Source organism: Leopardus geoffroyi, chromosome E1 (assembly GCF_018350155.1).
Source record: "Leopardus geoffroyi isolate Oge1 chromosome E1, O.geoffroyi_Oge1_pat1.0, whole genome shotgun sequence".
In the NCBI taxonomy this organism is placed as follows: Eukaryota; Metazoa; Chordata; class Mammalia; order Carnivora; family Felidae; genus Leopardus; species Leopardus geoffroyi.
In genome coordinates this window covers 16,279,272-16,301,538 of record NC_059330.1, presented here as the reverse complement: position 1 = coordinate 16,301,538, position 22,267 = coordinate 16,279,272, and the positions used below count along the sequence as shown (strand labels likewise).

The window sequence follows — 22,267 nt, the reverse complement described above, 5'->3', positions numbered from 1 at the left end:
CCCTCTTGTCTTACTGCAGTGTATGTGCAGTTACTTGAATTTTTTATTTTGTTCTTAATACTTTATTGTGAGTAAAGACCAAAAACGTGAAAGTGTTGATAGTAATGATAAAAAGCATTTTCTTATAAATTTTAATGCACTTAAGACCAAGATAGAAATCCTTAAGTATGCCAAAATGGGCAGATCTTCAGTTGCATTTTAGCTCCATAGGCTCCAGTTGATAGACTGCATGTACCACTGTGAAGGAAAACATTGCATGGCAGTAGCTTCCCACCCCATGTGCTGTGCAGTGATCAGTTTTAAACTTTTACTTCCACTTGGAGACAATAAAGATACCATAATAGACAATAATAATAATAGGCAAAGGAAAATAAGATTTTTGTTTAAGAACGTTGGATGATTTTGGGGCGCCTGGGTGGCTCAGTCGGTTGAGCATCCAACTTTGGCTCAGGTCACGATCTCACAGTCCGTGGGTTTGAGCCCCGCGTCAGGCTCTGTGCTGACAGCTCGGAGCCTGGAACCTGCTTCAGATTCTGTGTCTCCCTCCCTCTCTGCTCCTCCCCTGCTTGTGCTCTATCTCTCTCTGTCTCTCAAAAATAAATAAATGTTAAAAAAAAAGAATGTTGGATGATTTTGGTGAAAATAATAAACATCCCTAAATTAAAGAGGCAATAATATTTATCTTTTTATCATAAATGCCATTTCTCTATTTTGTTCTAGGTCATATAAAAGTGGGTCTGGAGTGAACAACAGAAGAACTGAACTGTTTTTGAAAGAACATGACCACCTTCGAAAGTAGGTATTATTGTACACATACATATCATGTAGTTTCCTATACTTACTAATTCCTTTATTGACATAATAAACGTTTTGTAGTGTTTTTTATAGCAAGCGCTTTATCAGTGCTAATTCATTTAATTCTCCTAACAACCCTCTTTGGTAGAAATGGAATTGTAACTGTTCCAGCTATAATTAGGAAAGATATTATGCTATTGAATATCAAAAATCTGCATTTACATCACTTGTTATTTGTAATACATCTTTTGTCACCTTAATGTTTCTTTTCTTTAGCAAGTCTGTTCCTCTAATACATTTGTACAGTACTATACATTATTAGTAATAATAATGATGCTAAAAATGACTTATGTTTGAGTGGTCTGTTACCACTTATTTATGCCAAGAAGCTTTATAAAGACTAATAGGCCAGGGTGCCTGGTTGGCTCAGTTGGTTAAGTGTCTGACTTCGGCTCAGGTCGTGATCTCTCGGTTCATGAGTTTGAGCCCCACATCAGGCTCTGTGCTGACAGATCAGAACCTGGAGCCTGCTTCAGATCTGTGTCTCCCTCTCTCTCTGACCTTCTCTGCTCACACTTGGTCTCTCTCAAAAATAAACATGAAAAAAAATTAAAAATAAATAAAGAGTAATAGGCCATACACCAAATCTTTAAAAATCCATCAAAAAGAGAATATCATATTATCTAAGAATTCAGAAGAAAATGCCTAGAAACTTGAATGAACTGTATATATATTTTAACGCAAGTCACCGTATTCTATCCCTTTTTCATCTATGTTTTTCTCTGCAAGCTACTGGTTTCTTTAATATTTTCTCTGTATTTTGTTGTAGAACTTAAGGATCAGAAAGTTACTTATCTCTGTGAGGTCAGCCTCAAAGCACTTGAGCAGCTAGTATCTATGATAGTTAAACATTACAAATTATGTTGATATTTGCTGCTGAATATCATAAACTAGTCATGTCTATATGAGCTTAATGTACTATTCAATTTATTTTTCTTTGAAGATCACCACTAAATATAAGCTGTTGAAATCAGAACTTAGAAAAATCGAGACCTTTTTAGAAGCCTGAGTTCTTCTAGTGTTGGATATAGTTATTAGTGTTCCTTCTTAGTCTGTTGAATATTATTGATTGGCACAAGAGGGCAGTCTTTCCTAGAGTATGTTTAGTTTATAGTTACTCGTAGCTTTGGTTATTCTTTTTGTATTTGATAAAAACCACCAGAATAAAGAACTTTGCATTACATCCAAAGCGATGTTAACATATTCTTTAGTTATAGAGTAAATTTAAGGGATAAGATACTTAATACTTAAGTATCTTATACGAAATAAAGGTTAGATTGCATCAATGTTTCTGTATTGTCTCAAAAAGATGTTTAAGTTAGAAATGCAATAGTTGAATTACTTTAGGAATGATATGTTTGTTGCTAAAGAGTATACCAGAGTAATTACATAAATTAAGATCCTTTGTTTCATACTTTCAAGACACACTGTTTATTATAAATTTTATATGAAAATTTGCAGTTTTGCATTTGTGTTAATAATCAAAGAAAGCCTTTCAGGAGTTTTGTATTGTCCATTTTACAGAAAAAATACAACAGTTCAGGGGCACATAACTAATTTGTTTATGGTTATAAAAGTGATGAGAAGACTGAAAATCAAAATGTGTTTTCCATTTTTCTCAGTTTTATATATGCTATACTTTATATATATATATTCCTTTCAATATTCTTGTGAAAAAGTTTCTGTGTGTTCATTCTATATAGAGAGAAACTGAGGCAGGATGAATTAAATGGAATATGAGCTTCTGATGAATCAGGAAAGTTGTTGAGACTGAAAACAAGAGCTCAGTCATTGCTCTCAATGTTGGATCACAGAGCTTCCAAATACATTTTGGAAAAATCAATCTTTTGTGTGTAAATTACGAATATTTGTTAGGTAATAAAATAACGTAAAATCATGAATGATACATGTACAAATAATACAGAAAACTCTGTTTTTTCAATGTCCTCTCTATTTCATTGGCTAAGTGGTTTGAGTCACAATTGGCAAGATCTTTTCAGAACTTTTTTTCCATACAAAAGCTATAAGTGCTCTTTATAATAAAGTCCTTGATGTAGAAACTATGAATAACACAAAAAAAACCATTCAAATCACTCATTAGTACAGATTCTCTAACCATTTTTTACTCATCAGTATATTGTGAGCCTTTTTGCATGTTATTTGATCATTTTTTTATTGTTTTTGCATATATTTTGTAATACAGATAAACCAAAATTTAACCATTTCCTTAAAGTTGGCCTTTTGGATTATTTCCAGTTTTTATTATTGCACATATTGAAGTCTTTACAAATATCCATAATTACTTCCTTATGATAAATTCCTAGAACTGGAATATATTCATATGTAAAGCTTTTGGCATATTACTGTCAAATTTTCCTCTGAAGGTTTTCTGGTTTAGAGAGCTATTAGTAGTATATATGTAAACATTTCCCAGTGCGCTCAGTAACACTGAAATTTTGATTTTTTTTTTTTTTTTAATTTATGGCAAGATAGGCAAAATTTTTCAGGTAATAGATTTTTTTTTTAATATGAGGAATACATTTCCATTAGAGAAAACAAGTTAAATGGCCAAGCAAAAGAAGCATAAAGAAGTAGTAGTTAAAATAACCTAAAAGTGATTATAGGGGCATCTGGGTGGCTCAGTCTGTTGAGCTTCCAACTTCAACTCAGGTCATGATCTCGCAGTTCCTGAGTTTGAGCCCTGCATCGGGCTTGCTGCTGTCAGCACAGAGCCAGCTTGGGATCATCTGTCCCCCTCTCTTTCTGCCCCTCCCCCCACTCATATTTTCTCTCTCTCTCTCTCTCTCTCTCTCAAAAATAAACATTAAAAAAAATTTAAGTGATTATAGAAACCTATAGTGGTTATAGATTATATAGTTCATCAGTACCACTTGTAATTAATAGGCCAGATTTACTGGTAGGGTAATTTTTATGTTGATCTTTCATGAATAAAGGCATTTAATACGCAGTAACTCAGGTAACTAGTTTGATTTTGTGCAGTAGCATTGGACTTTCTATGGCTAAAAACATATGTAGATTTTTATTTGATTCTTCATAACATTTTTATGTTAATGTAAATTTCTGCAGCTTATTTCAAAAATATGTATTTTTCCCTTGAGAAAGATTTTTATAAATGAATGCAAACTTTAAAAAATCCTAACTTTGTAATTATTTTTATCAGTTCCCATTAACACTTTTTGTCTAAACATAAATGTTGTTAGCTTGTAACAGTTTATCTCATGAAAGATAATAATTTCTCTTCCTGTGGATAAGGTAGCTTTCATTTCTTACTTGTCTCTGAAATCTGAGTCTGTTTCAGTGTATCAGTCCGAATAAAATGCTGATTTTGCGTTAGTGTCAAGTTTATAGCTATTTGTTTTTCCCTGGGCTGTAATGTAGATGCATTCCTGTGAGTTCTTTACTTGCTATTTAGATTAATTTCTCTTCTTTTAATCTGTTCTCTTTCATTGCTCTCTTATATTTTCCTTTTTGAAAAAATATCTGAATTAGTTTTGTATTTTAAAGTTCTTTTTTTCCCTTAAAGGAGTTTTACCTTTATGACGTATCTCTCTCCATATTTATTTTATGTATATTTTTTAATGTTTATTTACTTTTGCGAGAGACAGAAACAGAGCATGAGCAGAGGAGGGGCAGAGAGAGAGGGAGCCACAGAATCTGAAGCAGGTTCCAGGCTCTGAGCTGTCAGCACAGAGCCTGACATGGAACTTGAACTCACGAGCCATGAGATCATGACCTGAGCCACAATCAAGAGTCAGACACTTAACCAACTGAACCAAGAACTTTTTTTGTTGTTTCTTTCATAGCATTTATGAAAATATGTAATGATCTGTTTGGTTTTTGGTATTGTGATGATGATGATGATGATGATGATGATGATGATGATGATGAGACTCTCCTTGAATGTAAGCTTCATAAGAGTAAGGACTTGGTTAGTCTAGTTCTTGGCAGTGTTGTGCCCCTAGTTTGTTATATCATAGACACTTAATATTTATTTCTTATATAAATAAATGGATGTAAACAGAAGGTATTAATTTTGGTTTCATATACATGTATATGTAGGACACCTGTTTCCCAATATAGGAAACGTGTTTCATTCATTTACTTACTCCCCAAATATTTACTGAATACATACTGTGTATAAGATACTGGTCCAGATGCTACATATACATATAAAATCTGATTTTGAGAACTAAAGGGGCTATTATTAATGTGATGAATTATTAAAAATCAAATTCTTATATGGTATATATTAACAGTCTTTGGCAACATCTCTCTTACTTACAGATAAGAAACAAGATTCAGAAAGGACATAGGCCAGGGTTTCATAACTATTTAATAATATACTAAACCCACATTTCCCAAACTATTTCCATATTTGTCCCACATCATATTGCTTTCCCTGTGACTTTCTTCTTTAAAATTTTATTTTTCTTGTATTAGGGGGCCAGCATGCATAATGCTATTAAGAGTTGAAAGATCAGTTGCTTTTCACTTCTCTGAAAAGCAAGTGACCTGGTCTCTCTGTATCTGTTTTTGTTTGTTTGTTTGTTTGTTTGTTTGTTTGTTTGCTTGCTTGCTTTTTGGGTTTTTAGTTTTTTGTAATGGGATTGTAGCTGTCCCTTTATGTTATGTAATTTTCAGAAAGAATAGCTTAAGAGTTAAGGCATTATAAAATACCTTAAAAAATCTAAAGAATTTGTTTCACATAACTTTTCAAATATAGGACTTGTTTAAAGCAAGTTACACTTAAATAAACAGGATCAGTTATAGTATTGAGAATTTGTTGTTTTGTTTTCATTCCATTGACATGATTGTTACTGAGATGGCATACATATTTGTATACTTAGGTGTAAATATATCCATGAATGAGTAAAGAATTATTATATTCTCAGAGGCTTACATTTCTCTGCTAACAATTTTTCTTATGACCTTTCTTAGCCTATGTTTAGACTATTGATATTTTGAATCTTTTAAACTCACCAGTCTTGTCATTCAGGTGATCCAAAGTTGTGGTGATGAAAATATTTTCCATAAGCATTTTAAAAACAATGAAAACAGTTTCACTTTTTGTTTGTTTCGTGATTTTCAGCAGATTTCTCTGAGGTCCCACAGCTAGTAGTAAAAGCTGAGATTCAAACCCAGGTATTCTGATTGTGTTGCTTCTACAATATCGCACTGCTTCTAAACTGATTCTTACGGTATCTGTATCACAGAGTTGCTAAGATGACTCACGTAAAAAGGCTTTGCAAACTGTGAGGCTTTTCTATACAAAGCAGAAAATAATGAGAGGTAAAGCACCTGGCTCAGTCACTTGAGCATCCGACCCTTGGTTATGGCTCAGGTCATGATCCCAGGGTCACGGGATTGAGCCCCACAGTACTCAATCCGTGCTGAGCGTGGAGCCTGCATGAGAGTCTCTGTCTTTCTCCTTCTGCCTCTCTCCTCCACTTGCACGTGCTGTCTCTCAAATGAAAAGAAAAAAGAAAAAAAGAACATAATGAGGGTTTTAGGAGTAAGAAAAGCAAATACTAAAAGAGAAAACCTTTTATATGCACTGACAGTTTTCAGGTTTTAAATATAATTTGAAATGCTTGTGATGCTAGGATAATCTTTGTGAAATTAAATCCTAATTGTATTAATGGACCGTGACCATATTTGAAAAGTACGGGACATACGATCACCATAATTTAGTGACCTTCACAAGGAGTGGCTTTATCTCAAAAGTTTTTGGTGTAATCGTATGTACATTTATTGTTTAATAAAAAGCATAAGCCTCCAATTAAATAATGGTCCGATTATAACATCTGTAAATGGGATAGTATAATAGACTCCTGGCATTCAGGATTTGACATTAGCTTTCTCAACTATATATGAAACCTAAAGGTTCATGATGAATAGTTTTGTTGAGATACAAACTTGAATGTTACGAGCTAATGAGCAGGTGTTGAGGAAGGCACTTGGCTAACAAGTATGTATAACCTACATTTACACTTCAGTCTCACTTCTGTGTTCATATTTCTGCTTATTGTTATTTACTTGGTAACTACTATGAAATGATTTATACATGTACATGCATATACTTTTGTTTCTTTGTGAAACATCACTCCAAGGAGAAAATGCCTTTATAAAGGTAATGCTAGTGAAGTGATGCTACAAAAGTGGTGCTCATAAGTAGAAAAATGGGAAGCTTATGGAATAATAGTAGCCGTAAATATGGGAATATGCAAAGATCTTGAGATATATCCCTTACCTATATTAGGGGTATTTTGTATAATAGTGAGTTGAATTTTTAATGTATGAGGACTGCTAGCATTGGATTATTTCACTATGTATCTATCATTTTATTTGTGGGATATTTTTAAGTTTCATGCCAAAGCTCCATTTGTCTCAGGTGATGCAGTTGTCTGCCATGTTGAAATAGGTGACAAAGCAAATTAATAGAACCCCTGAATAATACTTTTCTTATTTTTATATTCATGTGGTAATGTACAATTTTACAAAGCAAAATGACCTAGTTAGGAGCTTTTATAGAGAACTCATTTTTCTTTACTTGGAGCTGTATTGAAATCAAATCCAGGGGTGCCTGGGTGGCTCAGTCAGTTGAGCATCTGACTTTGGCTCAGGTCAGACTCACAGTTCGTGAGTTTGAGTCCCGTGTCAGACTCTACTGACAGCTCAGAGCCTGGAGCCTGCTTCAGGTTCTGTGTCTCCCTCTCTCTGCCCCTCCCCTGCTTGTGCAGGCTCACTCGCTCTCTCTCTCTCACAAAAATAAATATTAAAAATAAAAATTCAGGGGCGCCTGGGTGGCGCAGTCGGTTAAGCGTCCGACTTCAGCCAGGTCACGATCTCGCGGTCTGTGAGTTCGAGCCCCGCGTCAGGCTCTGGGCTGATGGCTCAGAGCCTGGAGCCTGTTTCCGATTCTGTGTCTCCCTCTCTCACTGCCCCTCCCCCGTTCATGCTCTGTCTTTCTCTGTCCCAAAAATAAATAAACGTTGAAAAAAAAAAATTTTTTTTTTTTTTAAATAAAAATAAATAAATAAATAAATAAAAATTCATCTTCAGTTGGTACATTGCTTTGTTAAACAGTAAAATTTGAGTTGGAGATGCTCTGCTGTAGTGAGGAATTTTCTCTCCCCAAATGCATGTTTGCATAATGTGACACATCCTTGGCCTGCTCACCCCCCACCGTGGAATTTATATGGATTAACTGTTAACTGATTGATACTTTATTAATCTAACAAGTTTCTGTTATTCATTTATCAAGCATTTAATGAGTGTCTCCTGTGTGCAAGGTCCTATACTAGACTCTAGGGAACCAAAGATGAATCAGACTCAGTCTCTACTCCTTGGGAATTCATTCTGGTTGGAGAAATAATAAACATAATTGTGCTATCTTGTGAAATGTTACATTTTTAAAGTATTAAATGAGGGGCGCCTGGGTGGCTCAGTCGGTTAAGCGTCCGACTTCGGCTCAGGTCATGATCTCACAGTCCGTGAGTTCGAGCCCCGTGTCGGGCTCTGTGCTGACAGCTCAGAGCCTGGAGCCTGTTTCAGATTCTGTGTCTCCCTCTCTCTCTGCCCCTCCCCTGTTCATGCTCTGTCTCTCTCTGTCTCAAAAATAAATAAACGTTAAAAAAAAATTAAAAGTATTAAATGAGATGACATATATGAAAAAAACTGGAAGCTTTACAAATTTGAGATATTTTTCCTCCAGTGCATAGTACAATGTCTGGTATATCTTAAATGCTTGTATGTTCTTGAATGAATTGATAAGAACAAAAGACCTATGAAAGCATAATATTATGGTATAAAGAAGAATTAGTTCTGCCTGGATATATAGATGAAATGGGAAAGGCTTCACAGACGATTTGACTTCTGAGCTGGACTTTAAAACATGAGCATTTTATGTTGAGAATCAGGTACAGGGATTCCAGGCCAAGAGAGACACTATGAGACATGAAAGTGCCTTGATCTGTATCAACCACGTATCTATAGGCTTATATAGTTTACAAGATACTTATATTTACATTATCCCTTTGAGCCTTATGACAACTTCGTGTAGTGAATTCATAGAGCCAAGGTGCTTAAAGTCTTGACTAGAACCCAGGGCCTGGGGTGTAAGAGAGAGCAATTAGCCATTTTCTTCTTCTTTTTTTAATGTTTATTTTTATTTTTGAGAGAGGGGGTGGAGGGATGGCAGAGAGAGGGAGGGCAGAGACAGGATCCAAAGCAGGCTTTACAGCAGAGAGCCCAGTGCAGGGCTCTAACTCAGGAACCAAGAGATCGTGATCTGAGCTGAAGTCGAATGTTTAACCGAGTGAGCCACCCAGGTGCCCTTAGCCATTTTCTTCTGTGTAGTTTCATAAGTGTCATGATTGCTAGTATTATTGAATTTCTGTGGTTACATTTATGGAACTGTTTTCTGAGTTATAAGTATGTGAGAGAAACATACATAAAATGAAAAGTATAATTCCATTCTTATGTAAGCAGATTAGCTTATATTGATAAATGGAGGGTTTTTTTAGAGGCTTCAGAAACATTGGGAAATGCTTTATTTTTTTATTTTTTTATTTTTTGGAAAATGTTTCTTTAATTCATAGATTTGTGATTTGGGTAGTTTTTTTGGGGGGATTTTCAGTCTTCTTAAACCATTTATCTAAAGAACAGACTATGGAAACTACCATCCCCACATTCTTTCTTAAGCTTTCTGTTTCTGCTATGGTTGAACACATTTGTTGACATTAAAAAAGTATTTTTTGCACCAAAATGTTTGATTAAAATACTTTGAGAAGGGAAAAAGAAACAAAAACTTCTTCTCCATTTATATTTGATTTTCTGTTGTATATATATTGTATGTTGGGTGTAATCAAGACAGTGTGGTATTGGTGAAAGAATAAATACACCAATGGAATAGAATAGAGAGTTCAAAAATTGATGCACACAAATATAATCAACTGATTTTGATAGAGGAACAAAAATAATTCAGTGGACAAAAGAGTTTTTCAACAAAGCGTGCTAGAGCAATTGGATATCCTACATGCAAACACACACACACACACACGAATATAAACACTGTCTTTTTCCCAGAAATAACTCAAAACAGATCATAGTCCTAAACGTAAAATATAGAACTATAAAACTTCTAGAAGTTTTATAATGTAGAAAAAATCTAGATGATATTGGGTTTGGCAGTGAGTTTTTAGATGCAACACTAAAACACCATATATGGGGGCACCTGGGTGGCTCAGTTGGTTGAACAGCCAACTTTGGCTCCGGTCATGATCTCACCATTCGTGAGCTGGAGCCCCACATAGGACTCTGCTGTCAGCTAAGAGCCTGCTGCAGATTCTGTCACCCTCTGTCTCTGCCCCTCCCCTGTGTGCGCATGCTCTCTCTCAAAAATAAAAAAAACATTAAAAATAATACTAAAAATAAAAATGCCGTCTATGAAAGAAAAAACTGATAAGATGGATTTCATTGAAATTAAACACTTCTGCTTTGCCCTGCCAAAGATACTGTCAAGAAAATGAAAAGACAAGACACAGACTGAAAAAAAAATATTTGCACAACACATATTTGATGAACAACTGTTACCTAAAATATTCAAAGGGCTCTTAAAACTCAACAATTAAAAAGTAAGCAAAAGATCTAACAGACACTTCATCTGAGAAGATAAGCAGATGACAGATAAGCATATGAAAAAATGTTCAACATGATGTCATTAGGGAATAGCAAATTACAACAACGACATACCACCATACACCTATGAAAATGGCTAAAATCCAAAACACTGACAGCACCAAATGTTGGCAAGAATGTGGAACAGAGGGAACTCTCATTGCTGGTGGGAATACAATATAGCCACTTTGGCAGCTTCCTTAAAACACTAAATATAGTCTTAGCATATGATCCAGAAATCATGCTCCTTGGTATTTTACCTAAATGAATTGAAAACTTATGTTCAAACAAAAACCTGCACACAAATGTTTATTAGCACCTTTATGCATAATTGCCAGAACTTGGATGCAACCAAGATGACCTTCAGTAAATGAACAGATAAACTGTAGTATATCTGTACAATGGAATATTATTCAGTGATACAGAAAGTAAACTTGCAAGTCCCTGAAGACATGGAGGAGCCTTAAATGCACGAAAGAAGCCAGTCTGAAAAGGCTACACACTGTATAATTCCAACTATGTGACAAAAAGCAAAACTGTAGATGGTAGAGGGGCCCCTGGATGGCTCAGTTGGTTAAGCATCCAACTCTTGATTTCGGCTCAGGTCATGCATGATTTCATGTTCATGGGATCCAGCCCTGTGTTGGACTCTGTACTGACAGCACAGAGCTTTTTTGGGATACTCCCTCTCTCCCTCTTTTTCTTCCCCTTCCCCCCCCCCCCACAAAATAAATAAATAAGCATTAAAAGAGAATTGTAGACAGCAGAAAGTTCAGCTGTTACCAGGGGTTCAGAGTGAGAAGATAGAGTAGGTGGAGCATACAGGAGGACAGTGAAACTGTTCTACATAACACTGTAAGATGGATACATGACATTATGCATTTGTTAAAACCTGTAGTACTATACAGCACAAAGAGTGAACCCTAATATAAACTATGGGTTTTATTTAACTATCAGTATTGTCTCATCAATTGTAATAAAGATACCACACGAAAAGATGTTAATAATAGGTGGGGGATGATGCATAGAGGCACTTGTACTCCAGTGTTTATAGCAGCACTCTCAACAATAGCCAAATTGTGAAAAGAGCCTAAATGTCCATCAACTGATGAATAGATAAAGAAATTGTGGTTTATATACACAATGGAGTACTACGTGGCAATGAGAAAGAATGAAATATGGCCCTTTGTAGCAACGTGGATGGAACTGGAGAGTGTGATGCTAAGTGAAATAAGCCATACAGAGAAAGACAGATACCGTGTTTTCACTTTTCTGTGGATCCTGAGAAACTTAACTGGAACCCATGGGGGAGGGGAAGAAAAAAAAAAAGAGGTTAGAGTGGGAGAGAGCCAAAGCATAAGAGACTCTTAAAAACTGAGAACAAACTGAGGGTTGATGGGGGGTGGGAGGGAGGGGAGGGTAGGTGATGGGTATTGAAGAGGGCATCTTTTGGGTTGAGCACTGGGTGTTGTATGGAAACCAATCTGACAATAAATTTCATATATTAAAAAAATAATAATAGGTGGGGGAAAATGGGTATATGGGAACTCTGTACTTTCTACTGAATACTAAAACTCTTCTAAAAAATAAGTCTACTAATTTTAAAAAATGGAAGAAGTGACTTTCCGGGAACTCACTGCTAATAATTTAGCTTTTACTTTTCTCTTCTTTCTCTCCCTAAATTAGAATTCAGAGTCTGTCACATGCCTTACTTTTTGTCCTTAGGTAACTTCATGTAAATATTTTAAAAATTACTGTGCCAAATAAGCCACACACACACACACACACACACACACAAAAGCAAGTAAAGATATTCTTGGTCAACCCAGATTGGAAAGAAATAAACCACAGTATTCATGGAAGAGGGATTACAAATAGTTTCTATTTCCATCTTTGTTTTTCTGTATCTTCCAGATGTTATCTGTAAAATAAACATCTGTTAGCTCTAAAATAGTTTTTTTTAATATAAATTTTTTTAATGTTTACTTATTTTTGAGAGAGAGAGAGAGAGAGGCAGACTGCAAACGGGGGAGGGGCAGAGAGAGAGGGAGACACAGAATCAGAAGTAGGCTCCAGGCTCCGGGCTATCAGCACAGAGCCCAACGCGGGACTCGAACCCATGAACTGTGAGATCATGACCTGAGCTGAAGTCGGACGCTTAACTGACTGAACCACCCAGGCGCCCCTGAAACAGGTTTTTGTATCCTACTGTAGCTTCATTATATTCACTTAACATGTTTTAAGAGATATTTATACAGAAATAAGACCCAGATCTTGAAGGCCTCTCTGGTTAACTATAAGTGAAAGACTACATTACTACAGTATTTGTTGTAAATGGTAGGATTAGTGGGTGACAGCCTCATCGATTGCAGTTTATAAAGGGTTCAGTTTTAAAATTGTATTTATTATGTACTTGCTTATTTTACTTATTTACTTGTTTACTTATTTAATAGAATAAAAGAGGGTTCTAATTAGGTGTTATCTGAGTGATCTTGCCACATTCTTATTTTTGTTGGTTTAAATTGCTTTCAAATAATGTGCTTGAAATCCCATTTTCATTCCTGAAATTGGTACCATTTGCAATATGTATGTTGGAGGAAATGAATTATTTTAAAAAAGAGAATTATTTAAATGTGGCTTTAGTGATTCCTCCATACAATAATTAGTGATGAAATTTGGCTCATTGTTTTCAGCTAGTTCAAATTGGTCTTGAAAGAAACAGAAACTTGTTGCTTAATTACAGACTCAGATGAATGCCTGTGGGCTGTTATGAAGTGCTTGTTTAAGAAGGATAATTCCACTTGATTGTATATGTTATGCCCCCAAAGGAAAGCAGTTTTAAATTTGACTTTTACTAGATTATGCCGTCTTTATGGAGCCATTCTGTTGTTAAATGGGTATCCACACCATCCAGGATGCTCTTAGTGAATGATGTTTAGTCAGTGGAGGGCTTAGCTAATTAAGGACTTTGAGACTTTGGGCAGTCTGAGAAGAAATTTAAAAATCACTGGGCTTCCTCTGTATGTGCCACTGTATAAATGAAGGATACCATGGGGAGGGAGGACCTCCTTCCTCCATAGAATAGGATATTTGGGATTATAATTTTAGTGTTCTTTATAAGTAAAACCTATTATTAGGTTGGTTTCCTTTTTAGGGAAAGCCGGAAAACTCTTTTATTTGACTGCAGTTCAGATGATGCTGTAAAATTACCATTATATGAAGATAAGTTGTGAATCTCAGAAATATATAATGACATGGGGCGCCTGGGTGGCTCAGTCGGTTAAGCGGCCGACTTCGGCTCAGGTCATGATCTCGCGGTGCATGAGTTCGAGCCCCGCGTCGGGCTCTGTGCTGACAGCTCAGAGCCTGGAGCCTGTTTCAGATTCTGTGTCTCCCTCTCTCTGCCCCTCCCCCGTTCATGCTCTGTCTCTCTCTGTCTCAAAAATAAATAAACGTAAAAAAAAAAGAAATATAAAATGACCTATCTCAGTGAAAACAGTTTAGGAAAACCTATTATTGAAGATCTATTTTTATACAAAAAAAATATGAAGAACAAAGAATGGAGGCATGAGTATTTGCCTTGTAAGATTTTTAATTTGATTTATGTAAGTAGAATGGCCTTACTACATTTATTTTTTTTTTTTTTTAATGTTTATTTATTTGTGTGAGAGAGACAGAATGTGAGTGGGGGAGGGGCAGAGAGAGGGAGACACAGAATCCGAAGCAGGCTCCAGGCTCTGAGCCGTCAGCACAGAGCCCGACGTGGGGCTCAAACTCACAAACTGCCAGATCATGACCTGAGCCGAAGTCGGACGCTTAACCAACTGAGCCACCCAGGCGCCCCCTTACTACATTTAAAATACGATTTCAGTTGGCCAAAATGTTACTTTTAGAAAGGATATCTTTTAAGGAACATACTTATTACATAAACCAAGGCTTATATCTGTGTGCTACAAACAACATCAAAGAATTTTCTTGCTATGTCATGATATAGAAAGTTGTTCCTTAGTGGGCATTTCAACTTCTGCAAGGACATTGTCTTTGAATAGAAAACATAATGACTTTGTTTTCCAACCAGAGTCTAATAGTTAGACTAATTTATTAGCTAGTTTACTGAAATTTAGCTCTGACATCTATGGTTGAGAACAGATAGAAAAGAAATGCTAGTGTATTTTCAAATCTTGTAGAAATCAGATAACTAACATTGAAGTATATCTGGCTGATTTTCTCATGATTTGTGTGAAATGCTTAGCTTTGTATTTTTGCATTACTGTCTAGGCAGATTCAGTTGAGTTTAGTTAAAAATTTATTTTCCACACAGTAGTTTCTCTGTTGTTGTTTTTTTTTAACATTGCTTCACCAGTGTATACTATTTAAGGTATGTACCATTATATTTAATCTTAGAATTGGTACATTGGTCAACACTTCAGTTTTTAAATTTTTCACTTTTTGAGTTAATTGTAGATTCATGTGCATATCACCCAGAGGTAGCATCTTGTAAAATTATAACACTATATATCACAACCAAGATAGTGATAAACTTGTCAGAGCTTATCCATCACCACCAGGTTTCTCCATCGCCCTTTTATTTTTTTACTATTTTTTTTTAAGTTTATATGTTTTTTGAGAGAGAGAGAGAGAAAGAGAGTTGGGGAGGGGCAGAGAGAGAGAAAGAGAGAGAGAATCCTAAGCAGGCTTCACACTGTCAGCACAGAGCCTGATGCTGGGCTCCAACTCACAAACCTGTGAGATCATGACCTGAACCAAAATCAAGAGTCAGACGTTTAACCGACTGAGTCTCCCAGGTGTCCCCCTATTCTCCCTTTTAAAAGCTATTTCCCTCCTGCCTCTCCCTTCCCCATTAACCCTTGGCAACAACCACTCATCTGTTTTCCATTTCTGTAATTTTGTCATTTCAAGAATGTTGTTTATACCTGGAATCATATGGTATATAACCATTTCAGATTGACTTTTTCACTCAGGATGATTCTCTGGAGTTTCGAGCAGCTTGTTGCATGTATCACTAGCACCTTTTTTGTTGTTGTTTTGTTTGGTTTTTTGTTTTGTTTTGTTTTATTGCTGAGTAGTATTCCATACTATGGATGTACCACAATTTGTTTAACCATTCACCCATTGAAAGATTTCTGGGTTGTTTCCAGCTTTTGGTTGTTAACACACAAAAGTTTCTGTGAACATTCACATACAAGTTTTTGTGTGAACATATTTTTTTTTCCTCTGGGATAAATGCCCAGGAGTGCAAGTGCTGGGTTGTATGGTAGTTGCGTGTTTACTTTTTAACTAGTTTTAAAATTATTTTCTAGAGTGGCTACCATTTTACATTCCTGCTAATGTGTGAATGATCTAGTTTCTCCGTATCCTCACCTGTATTTGGTGGTGTCAGTTATTTGCACAACAGTGTGAATGTACTAAATGCCACTAAATTGTACACTTTATAATGGTTAATTTTATGTTACGTGATTTCACTTCAGTATTTTAAAAAATCAGCTCTTAGATATCCACCTCAAGTGCTACTTATGAGATCTAAATGAGAAAAAACAATCAGTTGGACATATCTCTGTGGGACTATTTCTGGGCACTTTTCTGTTCCACTGATCTCTGTGTCTGTCCCTCGACCAGTAACACAGTCTTTTTTCCACCCAGTCTTGATTACTGTAGATATGTAATAAGTCTTGAAATTGGGTAAACTGACTTTCATTTATTCTTTTTTCAGAATCGCTTTAGTTATTCTAATTCTTTTGGCTTTCTTCTATATTTTACAGTGATCTTATCTATATCTAGGAATTGTGTTAAATTTGTAAATCAGTTTGAGGAGAATTGGCATCTTTACTTTGTTGAGTCTTCCAATCCCTGAATGTGATGTGTCTCTCCATTTACTTAGATCTTCTTTGATTACTTTCATCAGCATTTTGTAATTGTCCTATACAAGTCCTATACAGGTTTTGTTAGATTTACATCTATGTTTTTCTTCTTTGAACAGTTATAAATGGCATTGTCTTTTTAGGTTTGGTGTCCACATGTTTTTTCCTAGTACATAGAAATACAGTTGATTTTTGCATGTTTGTAATGCAACTTTGCTGAACTGACTTACTCTAGTTTTTATTTTTTTATTTAAAAAATTTTTAATGTTTATTTTTGAGAGAGAGAGAGAGACAGAGTGTGGGTGGGAGAGGGGCAGAGAAAGGGAGACACAAAACCCAAAGCAGACTCCAGGCTCTGAGCTATCTGCACAGAGCTCAACGCGAGGCTTGCAGTCGTGAACTGCGAGATCATGACTTGAGCCGAAGTTGGACACTTAACCGACTGAGCCACCCAGATGCCCCTAGGAGTTTTTATATAGTTTATTTGGGATTTTCTGTGTAGGCAGTCTTGTCATCTGCAAATAAAGATAATTTTATTTCTTCCTTTCCAATTGTATGTCTTTTATTTCCTTTTCTTGCTTTATTGCATGCCTAGAACTTCCAGCACTATTTTTGAATAAGAGTGGTGAGAATGGGCTTCCTTGCCCTGTCCCAGGTCTTAGGGAGAAATGTTCAGTCTTTCACTGTTAAGTATAATGCTAGCTATAAGTTTTTGTAGATACTCTATCAAGTTGAGGAAATACCCTCTATTCTTATTTTTCCGAGAATTTTCCTCATGAATAGGTGTTATATTTTGTCAAATGCTTTTTAGCCTGTTCATATATGGTGAGTTACATTGATTGATTTTTGAATAATTTTTTAAAGTTTTTGTTTAAATTCCAGTTAGTTAACATACAGTGTAATATTAGTTTCAAGTATACAATATAGTGATCCAGCACTTCGATACAACACCCAATGCTCATCACAAATGCACTCCTTAATCCCCATCGCCTGTTTAACCTGGCCTCCTACCCATCTTCTTCTGGTAACCATCAGTCTGTTTTCTATAGTTAAGAGTCTGTTTCTTGGTTTGCCTCTCTCTTTTTTTCCCCTTTACTCATTTGTTTCATAAATTCCACATATAAGTGAAGTCATTTGGTATTTGTCTTTCTCTAACTGACTTATTTCACTCACCATAATACTCTGTCTAGCTCCATCAGTGTTGTTGCAAATGGCAGGATTTCATTCTTTTTTTACAGATGAGTAGTATTCCATTGTGAGTGTGTGTGTGTGTGTGTGTGTGTGTGTATGTATGTATATATAATATATATATAATAATGTATATATATTATTAAAGAAACTGCCCTTTCCCTATTGTATATTCTTGGCTCCTTTATCATAAATTAACTGTCTATGCATGGGTTTATTTCTGGGCTTTCTTTTCTATTGATCTATGTCTGTTTTTATGGTAGTACCATACTATTTTAATTTCTATAGCTTTGTAATATAGTTTGGAATCAGGGAGCATGGTACTTCCAACTTAGTTCTTCTTTCTCAAGATTGTTTTGGTTATTCAGAGTCCTTTATGATTCCTTATACATCTTAGGATTGTTTGTTTCATTTCTGTAAAAAAAAAAAAATGCCACTGGAATTTTGATAGGAATTACATTGAATCTACATATTGCCTTGGACAGTATGGACATTGTAATAGTATTAATTCTTCCAATCCATGAGCATGGAATATATTTCCATTTATTTGTGTCTTCTTCAGTGTTTTTTATTAATGTCTTGTCATTTTCAATATATAAGTCACCTCCTTGGTAAAATATATTCCTAGGTACTTTATTCTTTTTTATGCAATTATAAATGGGATTGTTTTCTTAATTTCTCTGATAGTTCATTATTAGTGTTTAGAAACAACCAATTTTTGAGTTATGAGTTTTATATTCTGCAGCTTTCTGAATTCATTCTAAAGTTTTTTGATGGAGTCTTTAGGGTTTTCTATATGTAATATAGATATAATTATAGATATATATATATATTTCTATGTATAATATTCAAATTTGGATACGTTTTATTTCTTTTTCTTGCCCAATTGCTCTGGTTAGGACTTCTAAAACTATTGAATAAAAGTGGCAAGAGTCGGCATCCTTGTTTCTGATCTTAGAGGAAAAGCTTTTAGCTTTTCATCGTAAATGATACTAGTTGTGGGCTTGCCATGTACGTAACATTTATTATGTTGTGGTACATTTCCTCTGTACATGCTTCGTTGAGAGTTTTTATCATAAATGGATGTTGACTTTTGTCAGATGCTTTTTCTGCATCTGTTGCGATGATTATGTGATTTTCATCCTTCATTTTGTTAGGGTGGTGTATTCCATTGACTGATTGTAAATGTTGAACCATCTTTGCATCCCTGGAATAAATCCCACTTAATCATCATGTATGATCCTTTTATTATTATTATTGTTATTATTATTATTATTTTAAAGTTTATTTACTTATTTTGGGAGAGAGAGTGTGAACAGGGAAGGGACAGGGAAAAAGAGAGAGAGAGAGAATACCAAACAGGCTCCATATTGTGAGCACAGAGCCCGACACAGTGCTTAGTCTCGCGAACTGTGAGATCATGACCTGAGCCAAAACCAAGAGTTGGATGCTTAACTGACTGAGCCACCCAGGTGCCCCTTTTATGGTATTTTTAAAGCTCATCTTTGTCACCTAGTTCATGCAGTAACTTAGGTTTCCTATTATGAAACCCCAAGTTATTTTATACAGTGAACCTAGAAATTCTTTTGTATAGAAGCAGTTGGAAGAAAATATGCAGATATTGAGTTGAGAACCTACTGTGCACCTTGCATGTGCAGCGCAGATGCAGATGTTTAGGAGTTAGTTTTCCCACTTTCTGCTGTAAAGCAGCACCTTTATACCAGTTTAAATACCTATAAATTCCTCCCTAAAATAGAGTTGTTTGTTTCCAAGGTCTGATGCATAAAGGCAAACATTGTACAGATCAAAGGTGCATTTAGTATCTTTATTCAGATTCTTGAATTGTAAATTTTGTAAGCTGAAATTTGGTTTCGTTTCCAAAACAAAAAACTATTTCCCCAAAATGGAAGGAACTTTAAGGTGTAAATAATTACTTCTTATAGGCATCAGAACTATATTTCCTTATCCTGCCTCAACAAGTTGGTTGTAATTCTTAAGTTTTGAATAGATGGTGGTGACAAGTTTGAGCTATCTAGATTAAAGAAGTTTCATGTCTTTATGCGGTCATTAAAACTGTTCTGTCTTAGGTGCCTGGGCAGTTCAGTCGGCTAAGCATCTGACTTCAGCTCAGGTCATGATCTCACGGTTTGTGGGTTTGAGCCCTGCATTGGGCTCTGTGCTGACAGGTCAGAGCCTGGAGCCTGCTTTGGATAATCTGTCTCCCTCTCTCAGTCCCTACCCCGCTTGCACTCTGTCTGTCTGTCTCTCTCTCTCTCTCAAAAATAAATAAACATTTTTTAAAAAAAACCCTGTTCTGTCTTTAGTCATCAAGTATCTCTGTGAAAGAAATAGATTTAAGCTAACAAAAGTAAGATGAAAATTATATATGTGGATAAATTAAATTTATTTCGGGGACCAGAATATACTCCAGATGCTTTCAAAAGTCTGGGTATTCTGTTTGTATAAATGTCTGAAAAATTATTCTCTAAAATGTAGAAAAATTAAGTACAAGTTTTAAAGTGCTTTAATAATTCCAGAATTTTAATTTTCATTTTATTTGCAGCTCAGATCGTCTGATAGAAGAGACAATAAGGTAGGAAAAAAAAATTTGTTTTACTCTATTGTTTTTTGTTTGTTTGCAACATAAGTGAACAGATCAGGTTAACCCTGTAACTAGGGTTAAAGTTCATTTATCATCCTTAGAGATGGGAATTTCACTAGATTGTGATGAATTTTTACTGTGTCTTTCACTTATAAGAGACATTTGAAGCACAAAATGTTTGTTTCAAGAATTAGTGGAATTAAGCTGACTTACCAAGGTTAATTTTTCTGATTAATTCATACTCAGTACTTTCAGCTTCAGTCTTTTTATTCTTTTTTTTTTTTTTTTTTTTTTTTAAAGGAAAACCATCTTAGACATGTGATTTGGTGTATATACCATTTATGTAGATTGGGTTTCAGTCACAGCAGCTGTGGAAAATGTGCTGCAGTAATATTTAGTATTATCTGTAATAACACTGAAGTAGTTTATTGCTTAAGGTAAGGGACAATTATGTTGGTTTGAACTACTTAATTCTCTAGGTTTGGTGAATTTTTAGATACTATCTTATGATGGTAAAAAAGTAAATGAACTAGATATGATCTCTACAGTTAGAATTCAGCAATGTCTAAAGCATTTTTGGGGGAAGGTGTGATGAAGTACATGGAAACAACAGCAAACATGTACTCTTACTGTAGGCCTTGGTATTATCTCAAATGCTTTACATGCTTTATTTTATTTAATTTCTTTAATGACCCATGAAATAAACACTGTCCAAAACAAAAAAGAAATTAAGGTAAGTTATTTGCTTGTGGTGACATGATTGATAAATTGTGTTCAGGATTCAAATGCTCAAACCTGAATCTCTGTAATTCTAGGACCAGAGCTCTATCTAAGCTACTACTGTATTTCCCACCTTGTAGAAAGTGTACAAGCTTCGGAGTGTGATTTGGTTTGTGCTACTTATTAGATACCTGTTCTTGGTTAAGTTACTTGGAGTCTTCATTTTCTTATGTGTTCAAAAACCGGGATTGATGATCATACCTCCCTAAAAAATTGTTGTGAAGATGAAAGATAATGAGTAAAATGCCTAATACAATGTGTGAATGATACTAGGTAATCTGTAAGTGGTAGCTTTGTCAGGGACGCCTGGGTGGCTCAGTCGGTTGAGCATCCGACCCTTGATTTTGGCTCAGGTCATGATCCCAGTACCTTCTGATATTTCAGATTTTAGGAAAATTCCAGTAGTACAAAGAATTCCCATATACGCTTCACCTGGATTCCCCACACGTTAACAGTTTGCCACATTTGCTTTTTCACTTTTCGCTTTTTGAACTACCTGAAAATAAATTGCAGACATGATGCCTCTCTACCACTAAATATTTCATTGTTCACATTTTAAGTATGCATTTATATTGATACAGGCTCATGGATTCTTATTTTATTTAGTAGATTATAATGTTTCTATCATTATTTAATAAATTATAATCTCTTGTAATAATGTGTAGTTATCATATCTGGGGATTTTGTTTAAATTGCATGCATTGGGTTGTCCATCTGGGCAAAGGTTTTGCAAAATTGCCTAATTGTCAACTGAAATATTTTCCTTGTGACTCCTTCCCTTTCAACAGCACATAAAGTAAGATAGCATTTGCTAAGGACTTTTTACTTAAACTTTCTCTATATTCCTTTTCCTTTTTTCTTCCTTTTTTCCCCTCCTCTTTCTGCCTGATCTTCTTTGGGCCAGGCTGTCTTAATTAAGCTTTTCAATTCAAAGCTGGCCTATTTAAGGGCTGGTAATATAAGTATAAAAAATTTGGAGTACTTCCTAGTATAGGAACATTTGAGAACCATTGAATCACTGCTACTATTATTTTGCTAGGTAAAAGCAAAATAATATAATTATAAGGTCTTTTATTTCACTATTTCCCTTTATTTCAAAATCTGGTAGATATCACAAGTAAATTTTTATTGATTCTAAAGCTAGTTATGATTACTTATAGATAATATAAAATTTAAGTGTCAGATAATTGTTTTTGCATATTCTATATGTAACAATTTACTTTTTACTCTTGGAGATAAAAAATAGATTTTAAGAATATGTACA

The 22,267-nt window shown here is 35.1% G+C and overlaps 1 protein-coding gene across 2 annotated transcripts in view; it reads left to right on the top strand.

Annotated features, from left to right (window-relative positions):
* GOSR1 (golgi SNAP receptor complex member 1) overlaps positions 1–22,267 on the top strand; it is a 47,335-nt gene that overhangs the window by 14,475 nt on the left and 10,593 nt on the right. For both annotated transcript variants that reach the window (XM_045487771.1, XM_045487772.1), the window contains exons 6-7: positions 721–795; positions 20,185–20,214. In XM_045487771.1, coding sequence (XP_045343727.1) covers positions 721–795; positions 20,185–20,214 — 105 coding nt within the window. The remainder of the gene's footprint in view (positions 1–720; positions 796–20,184; positions 20,215–22,267) is intronic.